Source organism: Macrobrachium nipponense, chromosome 12, assembly GCF_015104395.2.
Source record: "Macrobrachium nipponense isolate FS-2020 chromosome 12, ASM1510439v2, whole genome shotgun sequence".
NCBI classification, from domain to species: Eukaryota; Metazoa; Arthropoda; class Malacostraca; order Decapoda; family Palaemonidae; genus Macrobrachium; species Macrobrachium nipponense.
In genome coordinates, this window is record NC_087205.1 from 95,531,669 (window position 1) to 95,557,218 (window position 25,550).

The window sequence follows — 25,550 nt, forward strand, 5'->3', positions numbered from 1 at the left end:
ACACATTTTGGGTCTATATAGATATTTCGCTTACCATTTGTATCCATTCTGCTCCTGCAATATTTCAGAAGTTCATTTCCCAATTGTTAGCTTTTTATGATTTTGCTTATCCATATCTGGATGATATTGTTATAGGAGACTCACCAGCTGAACATGATAAACGTGCAACTAGCAGAGAGAAGAGCCCCATTAACTGTCCTTGTTTTCATTCTGTTTCTTTGTTTAGTTTTTAAAGAGTTTTAACTTTACTGAACACTCGTTCGCATTGAGCATTAGAGTGCGGCAAGCAAAGAGCAGTTAGAGCAAAATTGGCTACGTCTGAAAAAACAAGACTCTTTTTGGGGACACTTCTCCCCAGAACTTATCAGGTGACTCATTAACGAGATGTTTAAGTTCATGTTGCAAATGGGAAACATTCTCCATTGATCATCCAGCTTTTGAAGTAGTGAGTGGTCATCTGGGGTACAATCAGAGGAAGCTCAGATGCAAGAGGGAATAAGGAGGGGATTCTTTCTCTGATTCTGATGAGAGCATTTTTTGGACAGAGAGCTTAACTTTTGACAGGACACCATCATTGAAATTATACCTCTTTCTTTATTTGTGTGGATGCCACTACAAGGAACTTCTACACCTCTGATAAAACTCCTGCTGTTGAGCTTTCTTTTCCTGTATGGAGGGTTTTTTTTTAATCCCTGCATAACTTTAACTCCATAGGTACATTTGGTTCCTGTCCATAAATGAGAGAAGGAGGTCTCTGAATAGCATGGACACTTTATCATGGAGAACTGTTATTACTGCTTTATCTGACGGGAAAAATTTGTTGAACTCAGTAAACTTTGGAAGAACCCAGTCAAGGAACAAGAGATATAACTTCATGAAAGGATCATGAAGGGAGTTGATAATCAACTATGTTGCTAATAGTTTCTCAGCGAGCCACTTCTCCGAGAAAAATAGCTTCAGTGCCTCCCACTGTTCCAATAGCCTTTGAACCACGTTACAATTGGAGACAAGCGGCGGCAAGCCATGTACGGACTCCGAAATAATTCTTTCTTTTTTTATAGAAATTAGCCTGTTGCATGGAGGAGTTCACCGACCATTTATATTTGTAATTAATTACCTATCAACACCTTAGAATTATCGCACTAACCGTGCGATAATGGAAAATGCTATCGTGCATCGTACCAAGGCCGTTTTTATCGTACTTGTACGATAATTATCGTACGTGTGGCAACACTGGTTCAGCCTAGGACCCCTTTTGAACCTACTGACGTCATGGATGCGTATACGACAAAAATTTCAAGCGGCAGTGGGTTAACCTGTTAATTCTATCGGCCTTGACCACTGCTGCCTGCAGAGTAGCCTTATTATCGCTGCTGGCCGCCGCTGGGACTTCTCCTTGTGTCAGTGCACCTCTCGTGGTGCATTGTAGGCATTACTAAATGGTTTTTGCAGCGTCCTTTCGGCCCCGAGCTGCACAGTATAGTTATCGACACACACACACGTATAGTACACTATTAAGACAGTATGAACGATCTCCACACAAATTTCAGTCTGAACAAAGATTTTGTCTCGAGAAGACATGGCGTCATCTCTAGAAAAGACGTGCGCGATAGCGTTATATTGGCAGACATACACATACATTAAACGACCTGTGTATGACAGACATAAGTCATAAGCCACCATGGCCCACAACCTGGTCGTGACAGATTCCCGCTGAGATCGTTCAGACCACGAAACTCCGCCCACTTTTGCATTCAGACAAATCCACACAATGTTTTTGCGAACGATACAGACAATCGTTCAGTGTTTGGGCCCCTTTATATCTCCATGCCCAGTTCCTTTAGTCAATCTTGCTGTCCACCTCATTTAATACGTCATCCACCTTTACCTCAAAAACACACACACTACGATTACACTTCCTTGGTGAAAGGAAGTAGGTTGAATTAATGCCATGGAGCTGAGGAAAATAGAAAGAAGAGTTTCGCCTTTGATGCATTATTGGGTTTCAATTATTGGTTTATATAGCTACTACGGGATTTATTTTTTCTGATCGAGTTGAGAAGCAGTTTATTTTTCCAGTCAGAGAGAAAGGTACCTGTATGATTATGTTCATATTGTTGCAGATACGGTTCAAATAGTGCTTTAGCTGTGATAAATAATACACAACAATAGTCATAATTTTGAAAATAAAACCTACCTTGCACAATAAAAGGTTTCTGAATAGACCGCATTCTCATTGGAATTACAAATAAAAAGTTTTCTTTGAAAGACTCGTTTTCTATTCTGTTAGTTAAAGCCATAACTAATATAATAAAGTCTTCAACGTGATTTGTTACATTATTTCAAGTAATTTTAGTTATGCATTTTGTCAGAAAGACAAAATGTCAAATGAAGGGTAACACACTGAAAACTAAATTTGAATTTTGCCATTATCTAACAAATACGAGTGACGCAATAATAATGATTTTTTTTTTTTGCTATGCTAGCTAGAAAACCCGAATCCAGAGTAATTCAAATGCGAAGGTTAAATTTCATAAAACCCCATCTGTACTACATCGCGACTCCCTAAAACAAAGGAAAAGGCTGTTCTTCTGATTAATTCAAATGTAAGAGGAATTCAGTGACTCGAAAAGACTCCATTGTTTTAAATAACACTAGATGTAGCTATATACGTTGCGAATTGAATTCTCTGAAAAATTACTCTCGCAGAGTCGAAATAAACGACCCAGGAAACTTAGTTGTTTATGATGATTTCTACCAAAATTAACATGATTAGGTAGGCTATACCTAATGATTCTCAGATATATTTTAAAAATTTCAGAAAAAGAGGTCAGACTAAACTTTCTTCTTCTTCTTCAAATTAGCATAGTAATGTCCTTTTGCAATAGGAAACTTTCTCAAGAGTTTAAGGGACTGTGTTCAAGCTTCTGACAAATCCACATAAAGTGAATCGAGGCACTACAGTAAAAGGATCGAAAGGGGTTGCAGTTATAGGGGACGGAGTGACGCTGCAAAGAACCTAAAGTGATGCTTACAGTGCAATGTATGAGGTGTACTGACGGCACCATAAACCCCCTACGGGATATTCTAAGTTTGAACACAAACTCATCATTGATTTGATTTTTTTTTTTTTTTTTTTTTTACAAGGGACATATGACACGAAACTTCATCTTTGTCATTCAAGACTGCCTTTAATTTTTTGTTGTTCAAATGTTTACGTTGATCTGAATCTGTGTAGTGTTCGTTGTCCATTGAATTTGGGTATTAGTATATTACCCGTCTAGTCTTACGTTTGGGTAGTCACATCACTTCCCTGATTCCTTCTGTGGCCTTAATAAGTGTAGAGTATAAATTTATACATTTTAACATCCACTTACGCAAGTAACTGAATGCCCCAAAAAACTTGAGATCATCGCATTGATCCAGGTGGTAATCACCCTCAATCCCCCACAGGGAATGTTTCTGAAAGGGATTTTTGAAGTAGTTTATGGTGAATAGATCGTAGAATTTCTCTATCTGCAAAAAACAATTCGCGTGTGTCTGATTTCGATAGATTCTTAATTCTTCTTAATTTATTTCTTCTGGAATGAATGGTTTCAGTGAGCGTTTATTTTCTTTCTTTCTGAACAGACTCTCAACTAACAGGTAGTACAACGCCAAGTATTATTCTTTATGGGTATCACAGTTAAGTCATATAATCTTTTCAGTGCTTACGAATCTGCCGTAGAATAAAAAGAACGATGTACTGAGAATTTACGAAAAAAAAAAAATATATATATTAAAAAAGCTGCCTATACACAATCTCATTCTTCATAAGAGTATTTTCTCGGAATATCTTCTCCCGTTTTCTATCTGCAGGAGATGGGATTCTCTGTTAGACTGAAAAAAAAAAAAAAAAAAAAAAAAAAAAAACTATGCATGTCCGTGTATGAATAGAGCAGGTATAACTATCAACTTTACACTGATTATCTTATGATTTTCTGAAGGAACCGGTGAATACATTAGTAATCGATGTTATTTCTCAAAGTGAGCAAGACGTGATTTGCGGACTCATCAGAAATAAAGCAGTTCGTGCAAGCGATTCCTCTACTGCAAAATAAACTTCTCGAAAGTTCTTGAAAGCATTTAAATTTACAACCAATTATCTTGGAGATGGAAGCTATATCAAGTGCAATTTTGAAGTTATTCTTAGCAAAACAGATGAAAGGGGATATTCTATCTCCTATTAATATAATTATTCTCAGAATTCCTCATCAGGAACTCGATCTTCAGCAGGGTTGAAAGATTACGAGGTTCTGTTTAGTATCCTTTAATATGCCAATTTTTACAGTGTTAAAATTACGGTTCGCGTAAGTTAACGCTTTGTAAGGAAGGAGACGACGTAACTGGAAAAAAAAAAAAAAAAAAAAAAAAGACATTAAGCGAGACTGAGGAAAATACACTATAAATTTGATGAATATATAACTTGCGAGGAGTGGCTATGTTTACCTCTCCGATGATATTTTACAGTATGTAGTTACTACAGGGTGTTGTTAAGGTAATATGTTTCAGAATATGACAAAAGAAAAATCAGACCATACGTTCTTAAGTATATATACATGAAAGTAAACATATATGCAATTGTGCATTGGTACGACTCTTGTTGGGCCGGGGTGCAAGTTCTTTTGCACAAGAATAGAGAGGACAGTGATCTTACCAAGTATCCAGATAAATTCAGTCAGCGGAGACAAAAACACACAGGAAAACTCAACAATATTTATTAACAAACAAAGCAAAAGAATAACAAAGTCAGTCTTGTGACTATACAGGACACAACTTAGTCCTTACGACTCCAACATTAATATAAACCAATATCTATAAATAAGCAGTGAGGAAAGAAGTAAGAGACCAACAGGGGGGAAACTTCATTCTCCTACTACAATTATAAACTAAATCTTAAATATAACAAGCATCAAACATCTTAAAAGATAATATCCACAAGAAATAACGAAAATTACATCACTCGTGACAAGATATACACAAAGACTGACATATATATATATATATATATATATATATATATATATATATATATATATATATATATATAAATAAATATAAATGTACGCTAAGAGCTTCTCACACTGAATAAGGGATGAATGGATGCCCAAATGATTCAGGCTAAACAGTCGCCTTGCTGAAGGCCGAAATACAGAGGAGCCGTGACCTCTTTTACATTCACTGGGACCATGCCACGTACCAGGCCAATACTCAGCTATCTGAAGGGCGTGCAGCTACACAGGTCACCAACACCGTGGGAAAGGAGTCTGTCGTGCTCCCAACCAAAAAACACAAGGGAATTCCCTACCTGGTAGCAACCGCCTACTTGCACCTTCACGGCCTCAATGCCCCCACCGCTGCAGCTCAGAAGGACGTCGTAGAAAAATACAGCGAAGTCTCCCACGTCTACACTGTCGGGATCCAGCGCCGATATCAGAGCCCGCGGGAAAGTAAACACTGTAAGGGGGAAAGTCACCGCAGATGGCAGAAATGCCCCTGCGCCTCCAACACTGACGGCGACAAATCCTTCGAAGGGCGATAAAGAAAAATATGCCAGCTGCACAACAATGCGGGGAGAATAGCAAGCCCGAACTGTTCTCGGGAAAAAGTCGCGCCCCTCCAATATCATCACTGGTGTCCTTTTCACCAACCACTCGAAAGATTAAAAAAAAAAAAAAAAAAAAAAAAACTAGCATTAATAAGATGCTCACAAACATTTAACGAGCGGGGAGGAGGTTAACAGGCAGTTCGCTTGACGCTCAGCCGAGACGAAAGTAAAGCTTAAAACTAAAACCTTAAAAACTAATTTCCTTACGCTAATTTTACATATAACAAAATATAACAAAAAGCAGAAACAAGGCTGAGATAAAATAGCAAAAGCAATGCCAATTACGTTAATACGTGATATGCATCAAACGTGTCACTCACTACAGAATGGTGCTGCAGACATATCTTAGAGAGAGAGAGAGAGAGAGAGATGCATATTGACACCAAAATATGAACAGGGTTCGGACTAAAGATACTACAGAGTTCAGACTGAATCCCGTGACGAAAACCGACCAAGAGCGTCAGCAGGCCTAGAAAGAAATGCGATTTTAATATTATTTTTATGATCTTCCAAAGGTCCCATTCAATAAATGACCCACTGCTTGTTGATAAATACACAAATGTTGACTTCAATATATATGCTCTGTGACCTGCGAGGCGTTTGTTTTCATTCTGGACTCAAGATAATGAAAGATTTAAACCGTTCAACATCGTAGGCAGATGCTCCAGCGATGAGATATCAGGTGTTCTCGAAACAGAATCCGTAAGAAAAGGAGTAAAAATTATTTAAAATGCGGGAAAACATTAATCTTCATTGCTAAAACATTATTTCAATGTAAGAAAGGGCCTAAGTTTTTATCTTTATTAACATAAATGTTTTGCAAACGACTTTTTTCAGGAATTGGATATTGGCGTTCCTCGGTATTCGATGACTTACCGATATGTGATAAATAAGGCAAGATAAGTGTTTAGAAAATTAACACTATTCATATTTAAATACAAAGCCCCACGAATACTCGTGTCAGTTAGAGGATATTGGTTAACGATATAAAGATCCTGGAAGGAATTAAAAATAACGGTTGAACATGTGATAGTTACAGCACAAGGAAATGTGACATTGCATAACATTACAGTCGGTAACATATTCATACTAAAATAACTTAGCATAACGTGGTTATGTACTTGGATATCGTCATAAGAGAATGTGATCGAGTATTTTATGGCTCAAGCATATCGGAATAGAATAGATGATTTAGGCATAAATCCAAGCTCATGCTGTGAAGTACAAGCTTATCGACTTTGGTATACAGTAAAAGTTAAAATCCCGTAAGTAGAAGACTCGTTCATATTGACAAAAATGTAAATTGAAAGTGTGAAAGTTTGGAATTACAGCAGAGTCAACATACATCCTTGCTTCAGTATTTTATGAGCATTTTGTTTATAGTACAAAATAATGTTCCATACTTTGAAACCACATCATAGTTATTTCCTCTTCCAAGTGAATTTCCATTTCGTTTCTAAAAAACAAATGATCTCGCTGCAGTGTAGTTGATTTTACTCGATTTAAGGAATATTTTGTATGCAGGCCTTTTCACGAGTAGGAAATCGATATATAATTGGTAGGGTAATCTTTCCTGATGGTATCGTTCTTCATTTGTCAGCTAGGGCATCTCAGTCTCCTAAGTGCGTCTTCAGATGGCCACTTATTGGGGTAATTGGTAAAGCAGAACAACGCATATGGTTAAAAAAATCGTAATAGAATATCTCAAAGTTACGTTGGAGGGTAAAGATTAGTGATTATTATCTTCTTAAAGATTAAAGGTTAAAGGAATGTGGTACGAAGATATGGTAATGGAAAAAAAATTATGCTCAGAATAATTATTCATTTTCCTACACATCGTATATCATTAAGATGAGTGAAGATCTTTTTCAATAAAATTAAAAAATATACTACTTCTCACAGCAACTTAAACAAAAGGGTAACACTCTATTTTACAAAACAACTGTGAAATAAATCACAACAAAAAGTTATGTTAAACGCCCATTGTACACGAGAGAGTAGAATATTACATAAATTATCCCTAAAGCTTCATATGAAGAGCTTTATTCACGCTGTCCATATTTGGAAGTGCTCAATCTTTGAGAATGTTTCTGGTCCATTTTTGGGGAGCATGATTGTAAGTCAAACTGGGTGTACCTGGTGAGACGACGCAGTCATGCTCTTAAAATAAATTTTGAAAGTTTAATTACGTATATATTATATATATTATATATGTGTGTGCGTTGTTTTGTATGAGGTCATCCTTACTCCTTTATTTATACATGGCGTAACTAAAACACTCTACCACTGAAAGAAAATAGTTTGTGGGAATAAGAAAAACTAGAAGAAAGGAATTTATGCCAAATTTTGGCATGCACAGGCAAACGTTCTGTAGCAAGCTATCTCTGATCAACCATCTATCAACAATGCAAGAATCTTCGATACCGTCTATTCAGAATGGCCGAAATCTCTGAGTTGCTGGTAAGGACACTGATGGAGAAAGGAAATCGAGTTTAAAAGATATTAGTATCTGCAGAACATATACTAATATCTGCTCAACTCAGGGTAACTAATGAACAGTAATGAAACTTCAAAATATCTAACTATATGGGAACGTTTCATCAACAGATATTCGAATGATTAAGGAGCCTGAAATATAAACTACTTGGCAAATATACTTCGAAATTTATTCTCGTCAATGATTTCCCAAATCATGACAGTTGACAAATATGGTAACACCTGGGCGAAGTAGGTACCAGTTAAAAAGGATTAATTTATGTATATCACAGACGTAGTAAAACCAAGCATATAGGTAATTCTAAAATCCTAGTAGTGTAGTTCTTACTCAATTGTGAGATCGGAAATAAGTACTACATCGTTTAATATGACACGAGGTATGTAAGGATAAAAAGAGATAGGCAAGCAAATGTCATATGTGGATAAGAAAAACTCACTAGGAAGCCGAAAAACTAACTCTTCACCTGAGAAAATAAAGCAACTGAAAAAAAGATAAGGGATACACGAAATGAGTGTATATCAACGAAAGAGAAAGACGATTAAAAAAAAACCAAAGTCCCTTTATTATCATAGAAACAACGAGCAAAATACTAAAAAAATTTATGTTGCTACGATAATTCAGAGATATTTGACAAGGAAAGTTTAAATGCATCAGAACTCAGAGAATGAAAAAAATCACAGGAGATGCTATCATTTTAATGTGCAAAAGGCAGTGATTAAATGGAAGACTTGGTATAACACTCACTATTATAAATGGAATTCTTAGCTTTCGAAACACATAAATATTAAACTGGGAGGGTCGTTACAAAGGAGGCTCCTCTCTACTACTACTACTACTACTCTGCAACGGACGGAAAGTTATCACTATCACAGAGAGCTGAAGAGAAGGGAAAACTTTCAGACGACTAGAATGCTCTAAAAAGGAAGTCCAGGGAAATATAGATAGAAACAAAAGAATTGTTAGAAGTGTAAATGAGTTAGAGGTAGGAAATGTAAAGTGATAGAATTGTAATAATTTCGAGATAGGGAGTAATAATATTTTTAGAAGTGTAAGAATAATTAGTTAGAGAATAGAATACCTAGTAGTAATGTTAAGAGCTCTGAGGAAGGAAGTAGAAGAAGGGAAATTAGTTTAGGGCAGGTAGGTGGGTGAAGGAAGTAACTTTAGTAACAATCTTAGACTATTAGACCTAGAAGAAAAAAGTGGTTTGCAAAGATAGATAAATTGCTAGATGGTAGAAGAAGCAATTTTGTAAATAGAGAAAGTGAAAAAATAGAGCAAGACAGAGAAACATCTCAAGAAATCTTGAAATAAAGCTTATAAACACCCAAGGACTGACAAAGCAAAAATAATCGAGCTAGTGGAGATAACAAAAGGAAACACAATTATGTGCATCACAGAAACACACCTTAAACAGCAAAAATTACTATTACCAACAAGCATCAGAGCGGTAGACTCAATGAGAGATGAAGACAACACCAAAGAAGAGGCCTACTAAAAAAAAAAAATATGTTATAGAACCAAAGGAGAGATTCCAGATGGAGAGAAAAGTCTGGAACACAAAGACATTCCTAATAGTAAAGGTTAATTATAGAACAGCAATATTCAACATAATTCTGGTCTACATGTCAACTAGTGTAAGAAAGAAATAAACGAATAATAAGCGCCTTGCATGTAGCCAAAGAAAAATCCACAGACCTGCCTGTGATAGTCCTTGGGGATTCAATGGGCATTTAGGTTTCATAGGGACACAAGAACTTGACCAAAATGGAAAATATGTTATGGACCTAATGGAAAAATATAGACCTAACGCTATTGAAAAGGAGATCCCAGCTGCAAAGGAGAGATAACTTGGACTAGGAGATCAGAACAGTGATATAGACTTTGCCCTAGTCAACCAAACTATGTACAAAAACTATGAATGTATGGAGATAGATGAGGGAAAATATGAATATGATCTATCAGACCATCACCTCATACAGTTCCAATTCAAAATGAACACTAAAGTAAGGAAAACTTTCACAAATGAAACAAGAGAAATCAGATATTTGAAAGTTACAGAAGAGTCTACCAGGAAATACCTTGAATATATAGAGTATAAAGTAAGCCAACAAGACAGAAAAGGAGATCTAACCCAGTTGGAAGAAACAATGAGTGAAGCAAAAACAAATAACCTAGAGAAGATAATCAAAAGAAGGTTAAAGACAGGAAAGCAAGAAGAAATAGGACCAGTATGGGTCACCAAAGAAATAAAGAAAGAAATAAGCCAAAGAAGGATATATAACAAATAAAAAGGAAAGTCGCAAGAAAAGAAGAAAAAAGATACTATGAAGAAGCATATCTTAAACAAAAACAAAAAGTACAGATAATAATAAAGAAAGCATATGAAGAATATGAAGAAAAGATTAGAAATGAGATAGTGAATGATAAAATAGACACAGGAAAATCTGGGAATATATAGATATGCTGAGAGGAAAGACAACATCAGAAAAAGAATGGATAAGAATATTCGATGAAAATAAGGCAAGAGATGAGACGAAACCCTAGGAAAAGAGCTGGTAAAATTCTGGGAAAACAATATACCAAAAAGAAGAAAACAAAATAGGATAGATATGGAATGAAAGCAAGAAAGAACAGTACAAACATGAAATGGAAGAAATAGTGAAAAGATTAGGACAGCGGATGAAATGCCATATATCTTTAAGGGAACATATGTATGGAGTGTATGACCCGACAGAGATTAGACCCATGGAAGAAATCAACATAACAGAAGAAGATGTAAAAAAATCAACTTGAGAAATGAAGACAAATAAAGCACCAGGACCAGATGGAATGAAGCCAGTACTGGTTCAAATACTCTTACAAAGTAACAACCTTCAAAAAGAATTGGCAGAATGTTTAAATAACATCTGAAGGGCAGAAAACGCAGAAAAGCTGGTTTAAGTAAAAAACAACACTTACGCCCAAAAAACAAAACCCCACAGTTAAAGATCTAAGGCCAATTTCTCTAACAAATGCATCATATAAAATCTTCATGGGGATCCTGAGAACCAAAATACATATTAGAAATATAGGAAAAATGAATGAACTGCAATCAGGCTTTACCGCACAAAGGAGAGGAATCGATAATTTATATATCTTACAGTACTGCATACAAGAAACGTACAAAAGAAAGGACCCATTATTTGTAGTATCAATAGACTTCCAAAAAGCATTTGACTCAGTTAATAGGAAAAAGCTCATAGAGGTATTGATGAAATATAGGCTACATACAGAAGTAATAAATGCAGTTGCAAAGATATATACACATGATGTAACAAGCCTATGCCTTAACAATACAGAACAAAAAGAACTAAATGTAACTAATGGAATAAGACAGGGATGCAATGGCTCAACCATATTCTTTCTATTAATAACCTACCTGATAATAGAAAAATTAGAGAATGCAACAGAAGGTTTTAGAAATGAAGTAATAAGGATAGTGGCACTATTATATGCAGACGACGGATTAATACTAGGGCACACACTACAAGAAATAACAAAATCAATAAAAACCCTTATGAAAATCGCAAGTGAATGTGGCCTAAACATAAACAAGGACAAGAGTAACATACTAATATACAACGACTGGTACAGTATCGATGATGTGGAGAATATGGAACACATAGAAGGAATAAAAATAGTTAAGAATATGAAATACCTAGGAGTAACAATCAACAACATGAAAGACTGCTTCAGAGAACAGATAAAAAGGGCCCAAATTAAAGCAAAGCAGATGGCAAATATGTCTAATGCAGTCATCAATAAAAGCTGTAGCAGAGTAAAAATAGAAAAATTGTACTGGAAAGGACTAGCGATGCCTTCATTCATGTATGCAATGGAATTCATGAAACTTGACAGGAAAACAATAAATGAATTTCAGAAGATAGACAATAAAGTATATATAGAGCAATTTTGAAAGTTCCAAGCTACACAGCAAGTTGTGCGTTAAGATCTGAAATAGGGGCCTCTTCCTGCCAATCTAGAGATATCAAGAATAAACTATTCTACCTGAAACATACACTGAAGAATGGTGGAAATAGGCTCCTATATGAGATAACCATGGATCAGTATGAAAACAAAAAAAAAACCCTGGATAATGCAAGTAAAAGAGTATATGAAAGAACTAAACATAAACTTAAGTAAAATTGAAGCAGTTAAAGACAAACAGTTAAGAGAAATAATAAACAATTGGGACAAAAAAACATGGCAGAAAGAAATGAATGAAAAGTCAACGTTAAGAATCTACAGAAAATATAAAGAAAACATAAGAGAAGAAATCTGGTATGACAACACTGAAAAAAACTAGGTATACTAGGATTAAATGACAGAAATAGGATAAAAGGAGAAGATACAAAATGTTTATACTGTGAGGAACAAAATGAAAATTTAGAACATTTCTTACTTTACTGCCCAGCATACAATGAAATTAAAAATAGATATAGCTTTATGCAGCAACCATATCAAGAAAATAAAGAGGAATTAGTAGCAAATATACTCTTATTGGTAGTACTTATGAGGGAGGAAGTGGAGAATAGGAAAGATTTTATAAAAGAAATGTGGTATTTCGGAGAGAAGAAGCTCAAACAAACACAACAAAGGAGGAATAAAAGAAGCAAGGAAGCCGTTTCAAAGGCAAATCCCACCTACTACTACTACTACAGCTGAGAGAGACACCGGAGAAAATGGCTTCCAAGAAACTGGTTAGCTCATTTTGTATCGATATTTTCACTTTAATATCATACATACTAAATATGCATTGTCAGAATTATAGAAATATGTTCAGAAAGTTGGTCGACTTCATTGTTAGAGATATATAGGCCATACAAAGTGCCGTAATGCGTGTCTAGGCTATGTCTTTCGTTAGGTTAGGGAAGACTACGCTCGAGTAGCCTGTGTAATATTTTGGTATATGATTGTTTAAGGAAAGGATATTTTCTTATAGTTTTTAGTATAGCCCATATATTTTTTCAGCCATTAAGCCTAATCTAAGCCTGTTTGTACAGGGGAGGTCTCTTTTTAGGTCGTCTAGCCGGACTGAATTTCTCTCCAAAGGCACGATACCTAGGAATGGTCTTAGCTTATAGGGTAAAACACCGCATGGCCTGAATCAACTCAACGACGATCATAGCATGCCACCCTCCGAAAAAGTACTTATAACGCGTCTTGACACCAGAGATGGGCATCAGTCGCGACTTCTTGTTGGTGAGAAGCGGAGCTAAAGACCTCTACTCTCCTTTCGAAGTAAGTATTTTCTCCAAAGTTAGAAATTAAGCCCAAATTTAAAGCATTAAACAGTGGGTAGTGAAAAGGGTGTCCAAATCAGTGCAAATCTCACCAAAACGCTTTCGAAATTTTTACTTACGCTTCAATATTTTAGAAGATTGACGCCATCTCGATGTTTACGGAGTCGCTTGTGTCAACAAACTTCCCATTTCCTGTGATACTAAATCCGCACACCACTTGTACCCACAGACGCTGGGGCACTTTCATCACAACAATCGGAACACGGTCCCTTACCATGACGTTTTTAAGTAGGCCTAAACAACTTGTTTTGGTAGAAGACGACGATGAAGCATGGACTAGATCATTTTTTAAATAAATAGTAAAATATCAATATTTTACATATTTATGATGATTAATTTGAAAATATTGCAATACACCCCCTGAACACCTGAACTAGCCCTGGTCACTTACCAGCCCGAACCATCATTTATTAAAAATTTACCAAATCTTTGGTTAAAATAAACGATCAGTGTTGCCAATCTCCTGGCAAACACCCTCGTTACCTAGTTACCAGCCCACCGCTAGTAGCCCTGCCTCACGGGCCGGTCACACCTGCCCTCTCACGTCAATCACTTATCGTTCGCGGTGGAGTACAGATGTATCCACAGCGAACTCCTTTTTGGTCTTGCCCGGCCTTCATTTGCACCTTTGATTTGATTGATTTTGGTGACGAATTACGCATCCATTTGGATTACGGTGGGATTGCTCTTAATACCTTGTCATTAGACATTGATTCTGCAAAGGAAGAAACAACACAGGCTACGACAACGACTACTGCATCTCGGCCACGACATCACAGAAAACGACGAGCGGAAGTTCAACACGTATCATCTTTGCCAACAATGCAAGAAAAGGATGAGTACCCTATGACACGATAGTCATTCCTTATGCGTAAATTGTAGGCCTGTCCAATATAATGTAAAGACCAGATGTTTGGAATGTCAGGAGTGGTCTTTGGACCAGATGTTAGGGTATCTTCAAACATAGGAAACGGTCTCGTATTAGAAGTAACTGTAGGCAGGAAGAGACTAATGTAGATCAAGATAAGACTTAGAGACAGTGCTTTTTTTAAGAGACTTGAGAGTACGCTGACATCGAGTATGACATCTGTTACCGATTTTGATTTTATGTCAAGATTATGTGAGGATAGATCGAGCAATAGGGATACTAAAATTACTAATCGTTCTTTTCCAGCTCCCCTGCCTGTTCCAGAATCAGCCCTAACCGGTGCTGGGGGTTATGGGGATCCGCAAGCCCAGAGGGCAGGATCCGCCGTCCCCCCTGGCGCGGAGCAGGCAGTGTTGGCAGCAGATTCCCCTTCCCTCGATGACATCTCTGTTACCGATTTTATGTTAAGATTATGTGAGGATAGATCGAGCAATAGGGATACTGAAATTACTAATCGTTCTTTCCAGCTCCCCTGCCTGTTTCCAGAATCAGCCCTAACCGTGCTGGGGGTTTATGGGGATCCGCAAGCCCACAGGGCAGGATCCGCCGTCCCCCCTGGCGCGGAGCAGGCAGTGTTGGCAGCAGATTCCCCTTCCTCGATGTAAAGTTCTCAGGATGATAAAAACTAAACATAAACATAGTGTTTAGTTTAGGAAGAGAAGTGCAGGCTTCTTCGGGTCGGTTTTCTATTAAAAGTAGTAGTTTTTAGAGGCACAGTGTCCTTAGAGCATCTTTAGGCTTTTTCCTGCTTCGAGTTCCTTGCATCAGAAGCTTTTAGGCCAGGGTTTGTCTTTCAGATATGCTCCTTCGTCTTTAAGGTTACTTTCCTCTACGTATACGATACGATAATTGTTAATATCAACTAATTCTCCGTTCAATGCAGATTGACTTACGATATTCAGTATGAAGAGAAATCGAATAAAATTAACTACGGTTAGCCTAGTGTTCACGATGATATATCGTATGCATATTCAGTAGCCTAGCCTAACCTAAAGTATTCGCTGTACAACATATCGGTAGTTATTTTTATATTGGCTACGCTGTAGGCTTAAGGCATTCTTGACTTCGGATAATTCAATACAGGTGTAATTGAAAACGAACGAGAATCCGATCTGAGGATAATTAATATGAATGTAATCGAACAGAATGAAGATCGGATTCTGTCCGACTAAAGCATTATAATTGTATTATGTGTATCATCATATTGGCGTAGTATAAACACTAAACTCGGCCGTCATTCACGCTGGAATCAGCGGATGACGAATACGGGTTTGCGTCGCCGTATCCATCTCATTCTCTCCTGATTGACTAAAATGACTAACGTAACAACACTCTCACTTATGCAAGTTTGTACAAACGTCTTAAAGGAGACGTGTCTTCAACTATGTTGACATTTAAAATAGTCAATGAGGTATCTTATCTTGGGGCATATAATCAGATGTCAGATATAAGGAATTTGTATGTATGACGTCTTCATACGTCTAACAGACTATTGCCGTCAGTATTTACATTGAGCTTATGTCAATTACAGTTACAAAGTATTACCAGTCGTATTATCAAATTACAATGACAACTGAAATTAATATTAGGCCTAATAAAGTTAATTTAATTACCTTTAAATATTATTTTATTACTTTTCAATTAAATTACAATTACACTAGCTGTCGTCAAACAGCACTATTGTAAGGAGGTGTGGTTTAGACAGACAACGATGCCGGCTAGTCTATTTTTTTTCTCCTTGGCTTCAGATTCAACCATATCACTTGGTCTCGGCTAATGTTTTTTGTCCTTAGTTAGCATATTAATGAATATCTGGATACTTAACTTATGTAACGAAGTCATACTGTTCGTCTTACGATGTAATTTAAGACCAAAATTTGACTGATACGTCTCATTGGAAGCTAGTTTTTCCCTCGGGTTAGATGGCGTTAAATTTAGGATTCCGTTCGTTTTTCACTCGTTTTCATAGGTATTACGAACCTTACACTTATATATGTTATAATTCCTTTGTCTGTGTGAAAACAACAGTAATGAGCTCTTTCATGCTATAGTTTCTTTTACCACACGGCTGCGTTGGAATTCATACAAAGCTCGGGACTTCTGTCCAGGTTGCTGATGAACATAATTTTTGCCCTATTAGCTTCAGCTGCATTTATAACATGAATACAGTAATTACCGTCCCACGCGGATGAATACAATAACGGATGTTGCTATCGGATTCGATTACTGTCAACACAAGCAAGCCGCTGATCAATACAATAAAGTGATGTTGTTATAGGAGTCGATCGCATTAGCAACAAGTTCTCGTTCGGTTGTTGTTTCATAGCTTTACGGAGTTATACGAGTATTATCGTTAAGAATACTACCCTTTTAACTTGCTGCAATTTGCGGAGGTGGAGATATTAGACATCGTAATCTCTCTCTCTCTCTCTCTTCTCTCTCTCTCTCTCTCTCTCTCTCTCTCTTCCCTGATTTTATCTCTCTCTCTTTTTCCCTGATTTTATATTCTCTCTTTATCCTAGACGATTGTGTTTCTCTCTCTCTCTCTCTCTCTCACTTTTCTGATTTCATATTCTCTCATCCTATTTTCCACGCTCTCCTAACACTGGACTCATTGTGCAACAGAGGTTTTTCTTCCTTTCACACCTTTTCAAACTTTCTCAACCTTTCCCTTCAGCGCTGACTGACCTCATAGGTCCCAATACTCGCTTTGGCCAAATTCTATTTTTAAACCCAACAATCTTGCTGTCTGAGTTAGGATTGAGTAGGGAGCGACTATTAGGAATATGTATAAGGTATTCATGATATGATATATCACAAGAGGATTTTAAGTATTAGGACAGATAGGAAAGAACATGTCTAGGTCTATCTGAGGGTGAGGGTATTCTTTCAGTGCCAACCAGGCAGAGTACAGACTGGCAGGTACAACACTACAAGAGGACAATCACTACGATCGACGACACCGTCGCAGACGCACCGATGGACATGGTTTGTCTCCTCCGTACATGAGAGGCCTAAGGCCACATGGGAGGTCTTCAGTTAACCTCCATACATGAGAGCCGAGAGCCACATGGAGGTCTTCAGATTCCCTCCATACATGAGAGGCCGAGAGCCACATGGAGGTCTTCAGATTCCCTCCATACATGAGAGGCCGAGAGCCACATGGGAGGTCTTCAGTTTTTTCCTCTACTCAGGTGAGGCACATAGCCAGCTGAGAGGAAACAGGTTTGTATCCCTTCCGCAACTCAATGAGTTTTGACCTTAGGGTAGAGGTGCAGGAGTTTTTCCCTCCACATATGGCAGGCCTAGAAGCCACACATGGGAGATTAGCTTGGACGAGTGACAAATGAACTTGAGACTGACTCCGCGTACTCAATTATATTGACTGACAACTAGTACAGTGGAGGGCCGGGCATTTATTTGATTCCCACCTCCAAATTAATGTTGATTAATCGGGCTAGTTCAGGTGTTCAGGGGGTGTATTGCAATATGAGGTTTTTAATTGTAAAAACTAATATTGTAATACCTACCTGAACACCTGAATGATTCCCACCCTCCTCCCCTCTCATACAGAGTTATTGAGTTATGATTGACGTGAGAGGCGGTGTGACCGGCCCGTGAGGCAGGGCTACTAGCGGTGGGCTGGTAACTAGGTAACGAGGGTGTTTGCCAGGAGATTGGCAACACTGATCGTTTATTTTAACCAAAGATTTGGTAAATTTTTAATAAATGATGGTTCGGGCTGGTAAGTGACCAGGGCTAGTTCAGGTGTTCAGGTAGGTATTACAATATTAGTTTTACAATAAAAACCTCATATTTGTTATTGAAAAAGTAACTCGATTCTGACTCAAATTTAGGTAAGTAATTATTTTTTGGAATTAGAACATTCTTTTAAGTCCTGTATTATGACGTCACGACATCTTGACTTTCATACCTATTGTAAAAAATTGCTATACTCAACTTTCTTGCAGAACAGTTTACCAGTTATTCATGCAGATTGTTATCAGCTATTCATGTAATTGTTATAATTGTAATGCGCATATATATCATTATTATTTAATTTTTGGATATATGAAGATGTTTTACTGCCGGATTACCGCCGTAAAAGTGTGACGCAATCGCTTTTGGTCCCTGGGCCTCTGTCTGTTTTCGCACCATAAGAAATTATGGGGCCGAATTTGCAATGACCAGAAAGTCGTTACAAGAGGAAAGTTAGCATTGAGGGGCATATGTTTTGATTGAGAAAAATACAAATTTATACAATAGCTAGCTTGTAAAAAATACTTGATTACAAAAAACTTGATTGACAACTAACCAGCATACCTACTATGGATTTCAGAGACAGTGCAAGCACGTTTTTGGGCAATATTTCTGTAACGAACACTCGTATCAGAACGAGATTTTGCTTTAGTGCATTACACCCAGTACCGTAATTTATAAGGGTATCGTGAATCACTAATCGTAAAGAATAACGACTCTTGTCCTTGTACCAAGAGACAAAAACTCCATTATCCAGGAATGGATATGAACACGCATAAAAAACTCCACCTACCTTCCCCCCCACCCCCCCCCCCTTCCCCCCCCCCCCCCCCCCCCCCCACCGCCACCCCTGTCCTTCTTCCTTCGCTTTCCTTTTTCTCTCTCTCTGTTGCCAATTGGTATGTGTTCACCCTCCAAACTGGGTATAAGACTTACACAAAACGTGGAAATTGGTGAAATTAGGCTATGTATTGGAAGTATATATACATAAATATTAAAGTAATTTTATCATTATTACATTACTATGAGAACTAGAATTCATGGAAACAGTTTATAATAATGCATCGGCTTATGTGTGAAGCTCCACTAATGTGGCATCAATGATTTTGCCATTCTTAGCATGCAAACATTAAAGGTTACATTTATTTCTGGCATACAGTTATTAAAAAAAATCAAAATACTAATATAGACTTAAATCAATGAAAAGTGCTAGCAAAAAAAAAAAAATAATAAAAACATTTTAATCCACTTATCCGTAGTCTGTTCCGCTATGGTTTTCGGCAGCCAGATGTACGACAAGGTTAGAAACAATGGATTGTACCTACTTTAGAAATAAGTGTAATTTTTGGGGTAATTTGTTTGCAAAAAAGGGATAATAGATATGAATTAAATAAAAATTTTTAAATAACAAAGTAAAGTTGAACTAAATAATGAGTAAAGTAAACAATTTAGGGAATAAAATTTTGCAGTGACGTCGTCTGCTGTTCGTAACTGTGTTTGTGGAGTGCGCGCTTAGGAACCAGGAACAGCAACATGGTTAAAGTGCAATGTGGAGTGAATTGAGACCAAAATGTGTATAATAACAATCAAATAAGCACTGTGGAGTTTCAGTTGTGATGGCAGTAAGGATAAAACCACCGATTACAAGGTAAAAAATGAATTCAGTTCAAATCATGACCCCGGGAATAACAAGTTTCATACTTTCACTAATATAGGCAACAAAATGTTGTTTTATTGTGCTGATTACAACTGCAATCTTGAGTAAGATCAATAAACGTTACATATATACACTAACATTGTTCAAATGAGTGCTGGGAAGGCTGGGGAAGATGGTGGACAGTCCGTGACTAGACCGGCCAGCCACACGGTAGCCGCCATATTGGATTTCAAAACTGCCTAGAAAACATATTTTATGAAGAGCGTCACATGCTTATTTTAGTTCTTATGTGGCTTTCATAAAACACATGTTGACGAAACTTCAGTCTTTTGAATGGTATGCTTAGAGTTGTAATTGTTTCACCAATTAAGTATCGAGTGAATAAGACCCGGCCAGCATGATGATGGTGGATCCTCCGTGATTGTTTACCCTATTCACTCGATATTTAATTGGTGAAACAAGAATACAATTACAACTTAAGCATACCATTCAAAAGATTGAAGTTTCCTCAACTTAATGTGATATATGAAAGCCCCATACGAACTGAAATAAGCATGTGAGCTCTTCGTAAAATATGTTTTCAAGGCAGTTTTGAAATCCAATATGGCGGCAATTGTGTGGCTGGCTGGTCTAACCACGGACAATCCACCATCTTTCCCAGTCTTTCCAGCACTCATTTGATCAGTGTTAGCGTATATATGTGACGTTTATTGATCTTACTCAAGATTGCAGTTGTAATCAGCACAATAAAACAACATTTTGTTGCCTATATTAGTGAAAGTATGAAACTTTTTATTCCCGGGGTCATGGTGTGAACTGAATTCATTTTTACCTTGTAATTGGTGGTTTTATCCTTACTGCCATCACAACTGAAACTCCACAGTGCTTATTTGATTGTAATTATGCACATTTTGGTCTTAATTCACTCAACATTGCACTTGAACTACGTTGCTGTTCCTGGTTCCTAAGCACTCACTCAAACACAGTTACGAGCAGCAGACGACTACACTGTTTATGAGGTGCAAAGCTTTATTCCCATAACTGTTTACTTTACTCATTATTTAGTTTAACTTTACTTTGTTACTTCAAAATGTTTATTTATTTCATGTCTATTACCCCAGTTTTGCAACCAAATTACCCCGAAAAATTACAGATATTTCTGAAGTATGAGCAGACGACGGCCAAAAGACACTTCGTTGCCAATCTAGTGCAGCTTCACACATACGCCGATGCATTTACAAACTGTTTCCTTGAATTCTAGTTATCATAGTAATGCAGTAATGATAAAATTGCTGTAATGTGTATATGTATATACTACAAATAGATACGCTAATTTCATTTATTTGCCCGGTTTTGTGTAAGTCTTATACCCAGTTTGGAGGTTAACACATACCAATTGACAACACTAATAAACAATTGAAGAGCGCAAAACGCCGCAAAGAATGCCATAGTCCCCTTGAATAAGTGCTGGTTAGAGGTTGGGTTTACGACTGTTGTGATGAAAGTACCCCAGCGTCTATGGGTACAAGTGGTGTGCGGATTTAGCACAGGAAATGGGAAGTTTGTTGACACAAGCGACTCCGCAAACACCGAGATGGCGTCAATCTTCTAAACTTTTTTAATCGTAAGTAAAAATTTCGAAAGCGTTTTGGGGTAGTGTCCACTGCGTTGGCCACACTTTTCATTACCCTCTGTTTAAATCTTAAAATATGGCCTTAATTTCTAACTTTGGAGGTAATACTTACTTCGAAAGGAGAGTAGAGGTCTTGAGCTCCTGCTTTCACCATCAACAACTCATGACTGATGACCATTTCTGGTGTCAGGACGTGTTAAAGTACTTTGGAGGGTGGCCAAAACCACGGTAGTCGGTGAGTTGGCCAGTCCACTCAGTTGTTTACCCTAAACATGAAAAAAGCTGAAAAAAGCTATAAACATGGAAAAGGCGAAAAAAAGCTAGTAATTAACATGTTTGGCAGTGGGCGGGAACCAGGTCTTGGTAGTCATCAGTTGTAGCTCAAACCTTGCCTAGATATTCGGTCACAGGGAGAAAAACTGGATGCATCCTGTCCTAACCTAAGTTGGGGAGAAGGGTCCTTCCTGGCCCCGTGAAAGAGAGAGTTTCACTGGCATGAACCACTCCAACATAACTTGACCATTGTTCGTGTTTTAAAGTGCGAATGCGAAATATTAGCATTGCAAAAAGGAGTGTCTATTTTCTTCCTCGTTTTTACTTTTATACTAATAACTTTGTCATTTTTTATCTTTGAGTTAGTAAATATTTGTATAACTATAAGATATATATATATATACTGGCAAAAACTGATTTTTCTTTCATATTATTAAATAAATATCTGTACAGATCTAATGATGAAAAACTAATACTGCAATGTGTATTATATCCTTTCACCACTTATTTAAGTGTATTAAGATATGATTATCACATTCAATAAAGGGTATGATAATTACTTCGTTTCATCACAAGGAAAGAAATGAAGCTCTAATGTCTTGTTATGCCTTGAAAGTTTGCCTCTTTTCCCAGTTAAAACTTCTTTTGTTCCGATACGTAATACAAACCATCGGTCCTTTAACAATAGGAAGTAGCTAGCGCAGCTGGAACGGTCGTAAGCTTCGAACAAGGGAGAACGGTAGTTAACTGCTTGTCCGATCGTCGCGCGCCGCGCGACTGGGAGGTAAACAAATCACTTTTGCTTTCGGCCGTGTGCGGAGAGGACGTGTTCGCCATCGCTCTGCCCGCTTGTCGTTTGCTTCAATTCTTGAGTATTTGGTTTCTATTTCTGTTTTATCAGGAGTGATAGTAAGTACTTTTTTCTCTATTTCAATTGATTACAATGAGTGGATCAGAGGAATTGAAATTCACACCGCGCCCTCCAGTCGCCCGTAGAGTGTGTCCCGGGCTGGAGGGACGTAAATGTGGGGGGTTCAGGTCCTTTGTGGAGGTGGACCCCCACGAGGTTTGTACTCGTTGTCGAGGGCGAGAGTGCTCTCGTAACGAGCCATGTATGGTTGTATTTTTTTTTTTTTTTTTCATGAATTGGTCCGAGGCGCAGTGGGTGCTTGTACGAGGGCAGGAAGAGACTTAGGCCGGCCAAGAAGTCATCGAAAGTCCAGTGACTCCCTTGGTGACGGACACTTCGTCCTCTTTCCTGCCTCCCGGACAGCCCCCACGGTTTGCGCCTTCCCTGCGGGGGGGGGGGTAGCGGAGTCCTTTTCCTCCCTCGATCCGTCGAGTGAGGAGAGGGCGCTCGCTACCCGGACGTACAGTTGTATTCGGGGTCTTCTGTCCGCTCTGGGGGGGGAATTTCGCCCCCCAGGTGCGGGGAAGCCCCTCCTATTAACCCGACTGTTGCTTCCGCAGGTGTGCCAGCAGCCAAGGACGACTTGGGACAGGTGTGGGAGTCGCTGGGACTGCAGGGAGTGCCCAGCATCCAGGGGTTGCTACAGCGGTTGGCGGGGTCGGCCGTGGTCACTCATGGTGCGGTGACCACCACGACGACCACAGTAACTACCCCCGCGTATGAGATGCCACCACATCTCGTGTATACGCCTCACATAATGTCGGTGACACCCACGGTGGCAGTACAAAGACCAATTGCCGCCGTTCCAAAGAGGGCGATGCCGCCACCACCTGGATTTTTTCCTTTGCCGACCCCGGACTTCCGCTGCCCCAAGAGTACCCCCCTGGACCTGCCGCCAGTGCCACGGATGTCGGTGACTGTCGACAGGACGCCTGGCTCTCCCTTAGTACTGCCGTGCCTGCCGTACCTGTGGCCGCTCCAGCGACTCTTTCCATTTCAGGTGCACATTCCCTTTCAGATGTTCCTGCTGTTCCTGCTGTTCCCGGACCTGTTCCTGCCGTTCCCGCTGCTGGGGGTTGCTGTAACAGTCTCAGGTCCTTCCGGACAGGTGCAGTCGGGCCCTGTTGCTTCGGCAACTGCCCCGGCTCCCTCCTGGATGGAAGACCTGACGTCTGTCCTGCGGAGCCTGGCGAAGAAGAAGAGGAAGAGGAAGAAGGTGTCGTCGTCGTCTTCATCGTCTTCTTCGTCGTCTGCTGCCTCTCCTTCCCCTTCGACTTCTAAGCCAAACAGCCGAAGAAGAAGAAGGTTGCCTCCTCCCCCCCTCCCCCCAGAAGACTCCTTCGGGATCTTCTAAGGGCCCGGCTCGTTCAGGCGAGCTGGGGAGCTCTTCTGTTGGTCCTGTTCCTTCGGGGTGCGGGTCGCCCGTCGCTTCTTCTGCAAAGAAGAAGTCGACGGGGACCAGAGGTGCATCAGCTTCGGCTGGTGCGTCCTCACCTGGTGCTAGTGGTTCTGCCGCTAAACCAGGTTCGTCTCGGCTGCTTCCCGTTCGCGAGAAAGCACCGAGTGGACGCTCTTCTAAAGAGGACCGTCCACAAAGTCTCGACGACCGAGCTCGCTCGCCGTCAAGACAGCGGCACGGAGCAGAAGACTGGCGAGAGTCGTGCACACGACTCTCGCCAGGCCAGTGGACGCTCTCGCAGCGACCAGCCGGCTGCTCGGGCTGACGTGACGGTCACTGACCGGCCACGGGTTGAGGCGAGGAAGGAGTCCCCACGGCCGCAGGAACCAGCCACGGCTGGTACCAGCGGTTTGACGCGCCGAGAGGACGCTGGCCGGTCTCGACGCGAAAGGGAGCCTAGCAGGTCACCCGTCCGCCGCTCCCAGATGGGACCGGGCGAGACGGTGACCAGCGGCAGCTCGCCTTGACGCTAGAGAGCGTCTCGACGTTCTCAGCTGAGCCAATCGCCCAGCGAGCGGCGACGCTAGGCCTACTGCTAGACCGTCACCGCGGGTTGACGATCGGCAGCAGCCCTCTACGCACGCTGGTCCTGCCAGCGAGCGTGGGGGGAGCGTCAGGTCTGCCTCTCCTGTACCTTCAACCTCCTCGGGCTATACCGGGAGGAGCGAGGTACCAAGGAGCGATCACGAGAGGTGCGCCGCTCGTGACCCAGCTATGACGCCGTACGGCTCAGGCACGGTCTTAGGACCGACCAGGACGTACGCGCAAGTAGTTGGAGGCGACCGTCAGGGGTCTGTCGCTGTTCCTCCTTCTGAAGGAGGAGTATCGAGGGATATGCTCTTGTTGGAGGGACTGGACGGTCCTACTCCGCAAGACGCTGTGACGCCCGAGATACAGAGGAACTTCGCGGAAGTCATTAAGCTGATGCGGCTGCATAATGGCCTCGCGGAAGGATCGCCGCTCCACCATCAGAGCCCACGTCCCGGCTCGAGTCATTTTGGGGGTCCCACAGGGAGCCCAAAACCCCCCCCCCAAAATGATGATGGGGTGCCACGATCAGAGCTTGCGGACTCAGTCCTGGATCAGGTGGAGAATCTCGTCTCAGGACGGGAGGCACTCGCTAAAAATCAAAAGGTACGGTCCTCTAAGCTGCTTCCCCTCCATCCTCCTCTACAGCGGGCAGAGGCGTTTCTACGTGCCATCAGAAGACCCGATACTGCCGAAACAGTTAACCCGGAGTTAGCGAGGCTGACTCCAGGTGTGTCCCCTGCAGCAGCTCCTGTCGGAAGAACCTATGGTTCTCGCAGCGGAGGCACTTGCCCTGGAATCTCCGCTATGCAAGCATTCCAGGCAGTTTCCTGGTTGGATTTGTGGTCCCTCACAATATCCAAGGTGGCGGCCGGCTCCGGGAGTTCTGCTCTCGAAGACGACGCTTCCTTTAG

At 39.9% G+C, this 25,550-nt stretch overlaps 1 protein-coding gene across 1 annotated transcript in view; it reads left to right on the forward strand.

The window, feature by feature from the left end:
* Window positions 1-12,798: 12,798 nt before the first annotated feature.
* LOC135224679 (NADH dehydrogenase [ubiquinone] 1 alpha subcomplex subunit 5-like) overlaps window positions 12,799-25,550 on the forward strand; it is a 39,968-nt gene continuing 27,216 nt past the window's right edge. The window contains exon 1 of the mRNA XM_064263927.1: window positions 12,799-12,886. Coding sequence (XP_064119997.1) covers window positions 12,869-12,886 — 18 coding nt within the window. The 5' untranslated portion in view covers window positions 12,799-12,868. The remainder of the gene's footprint in view (window positions 12,887-25,550) is intronic.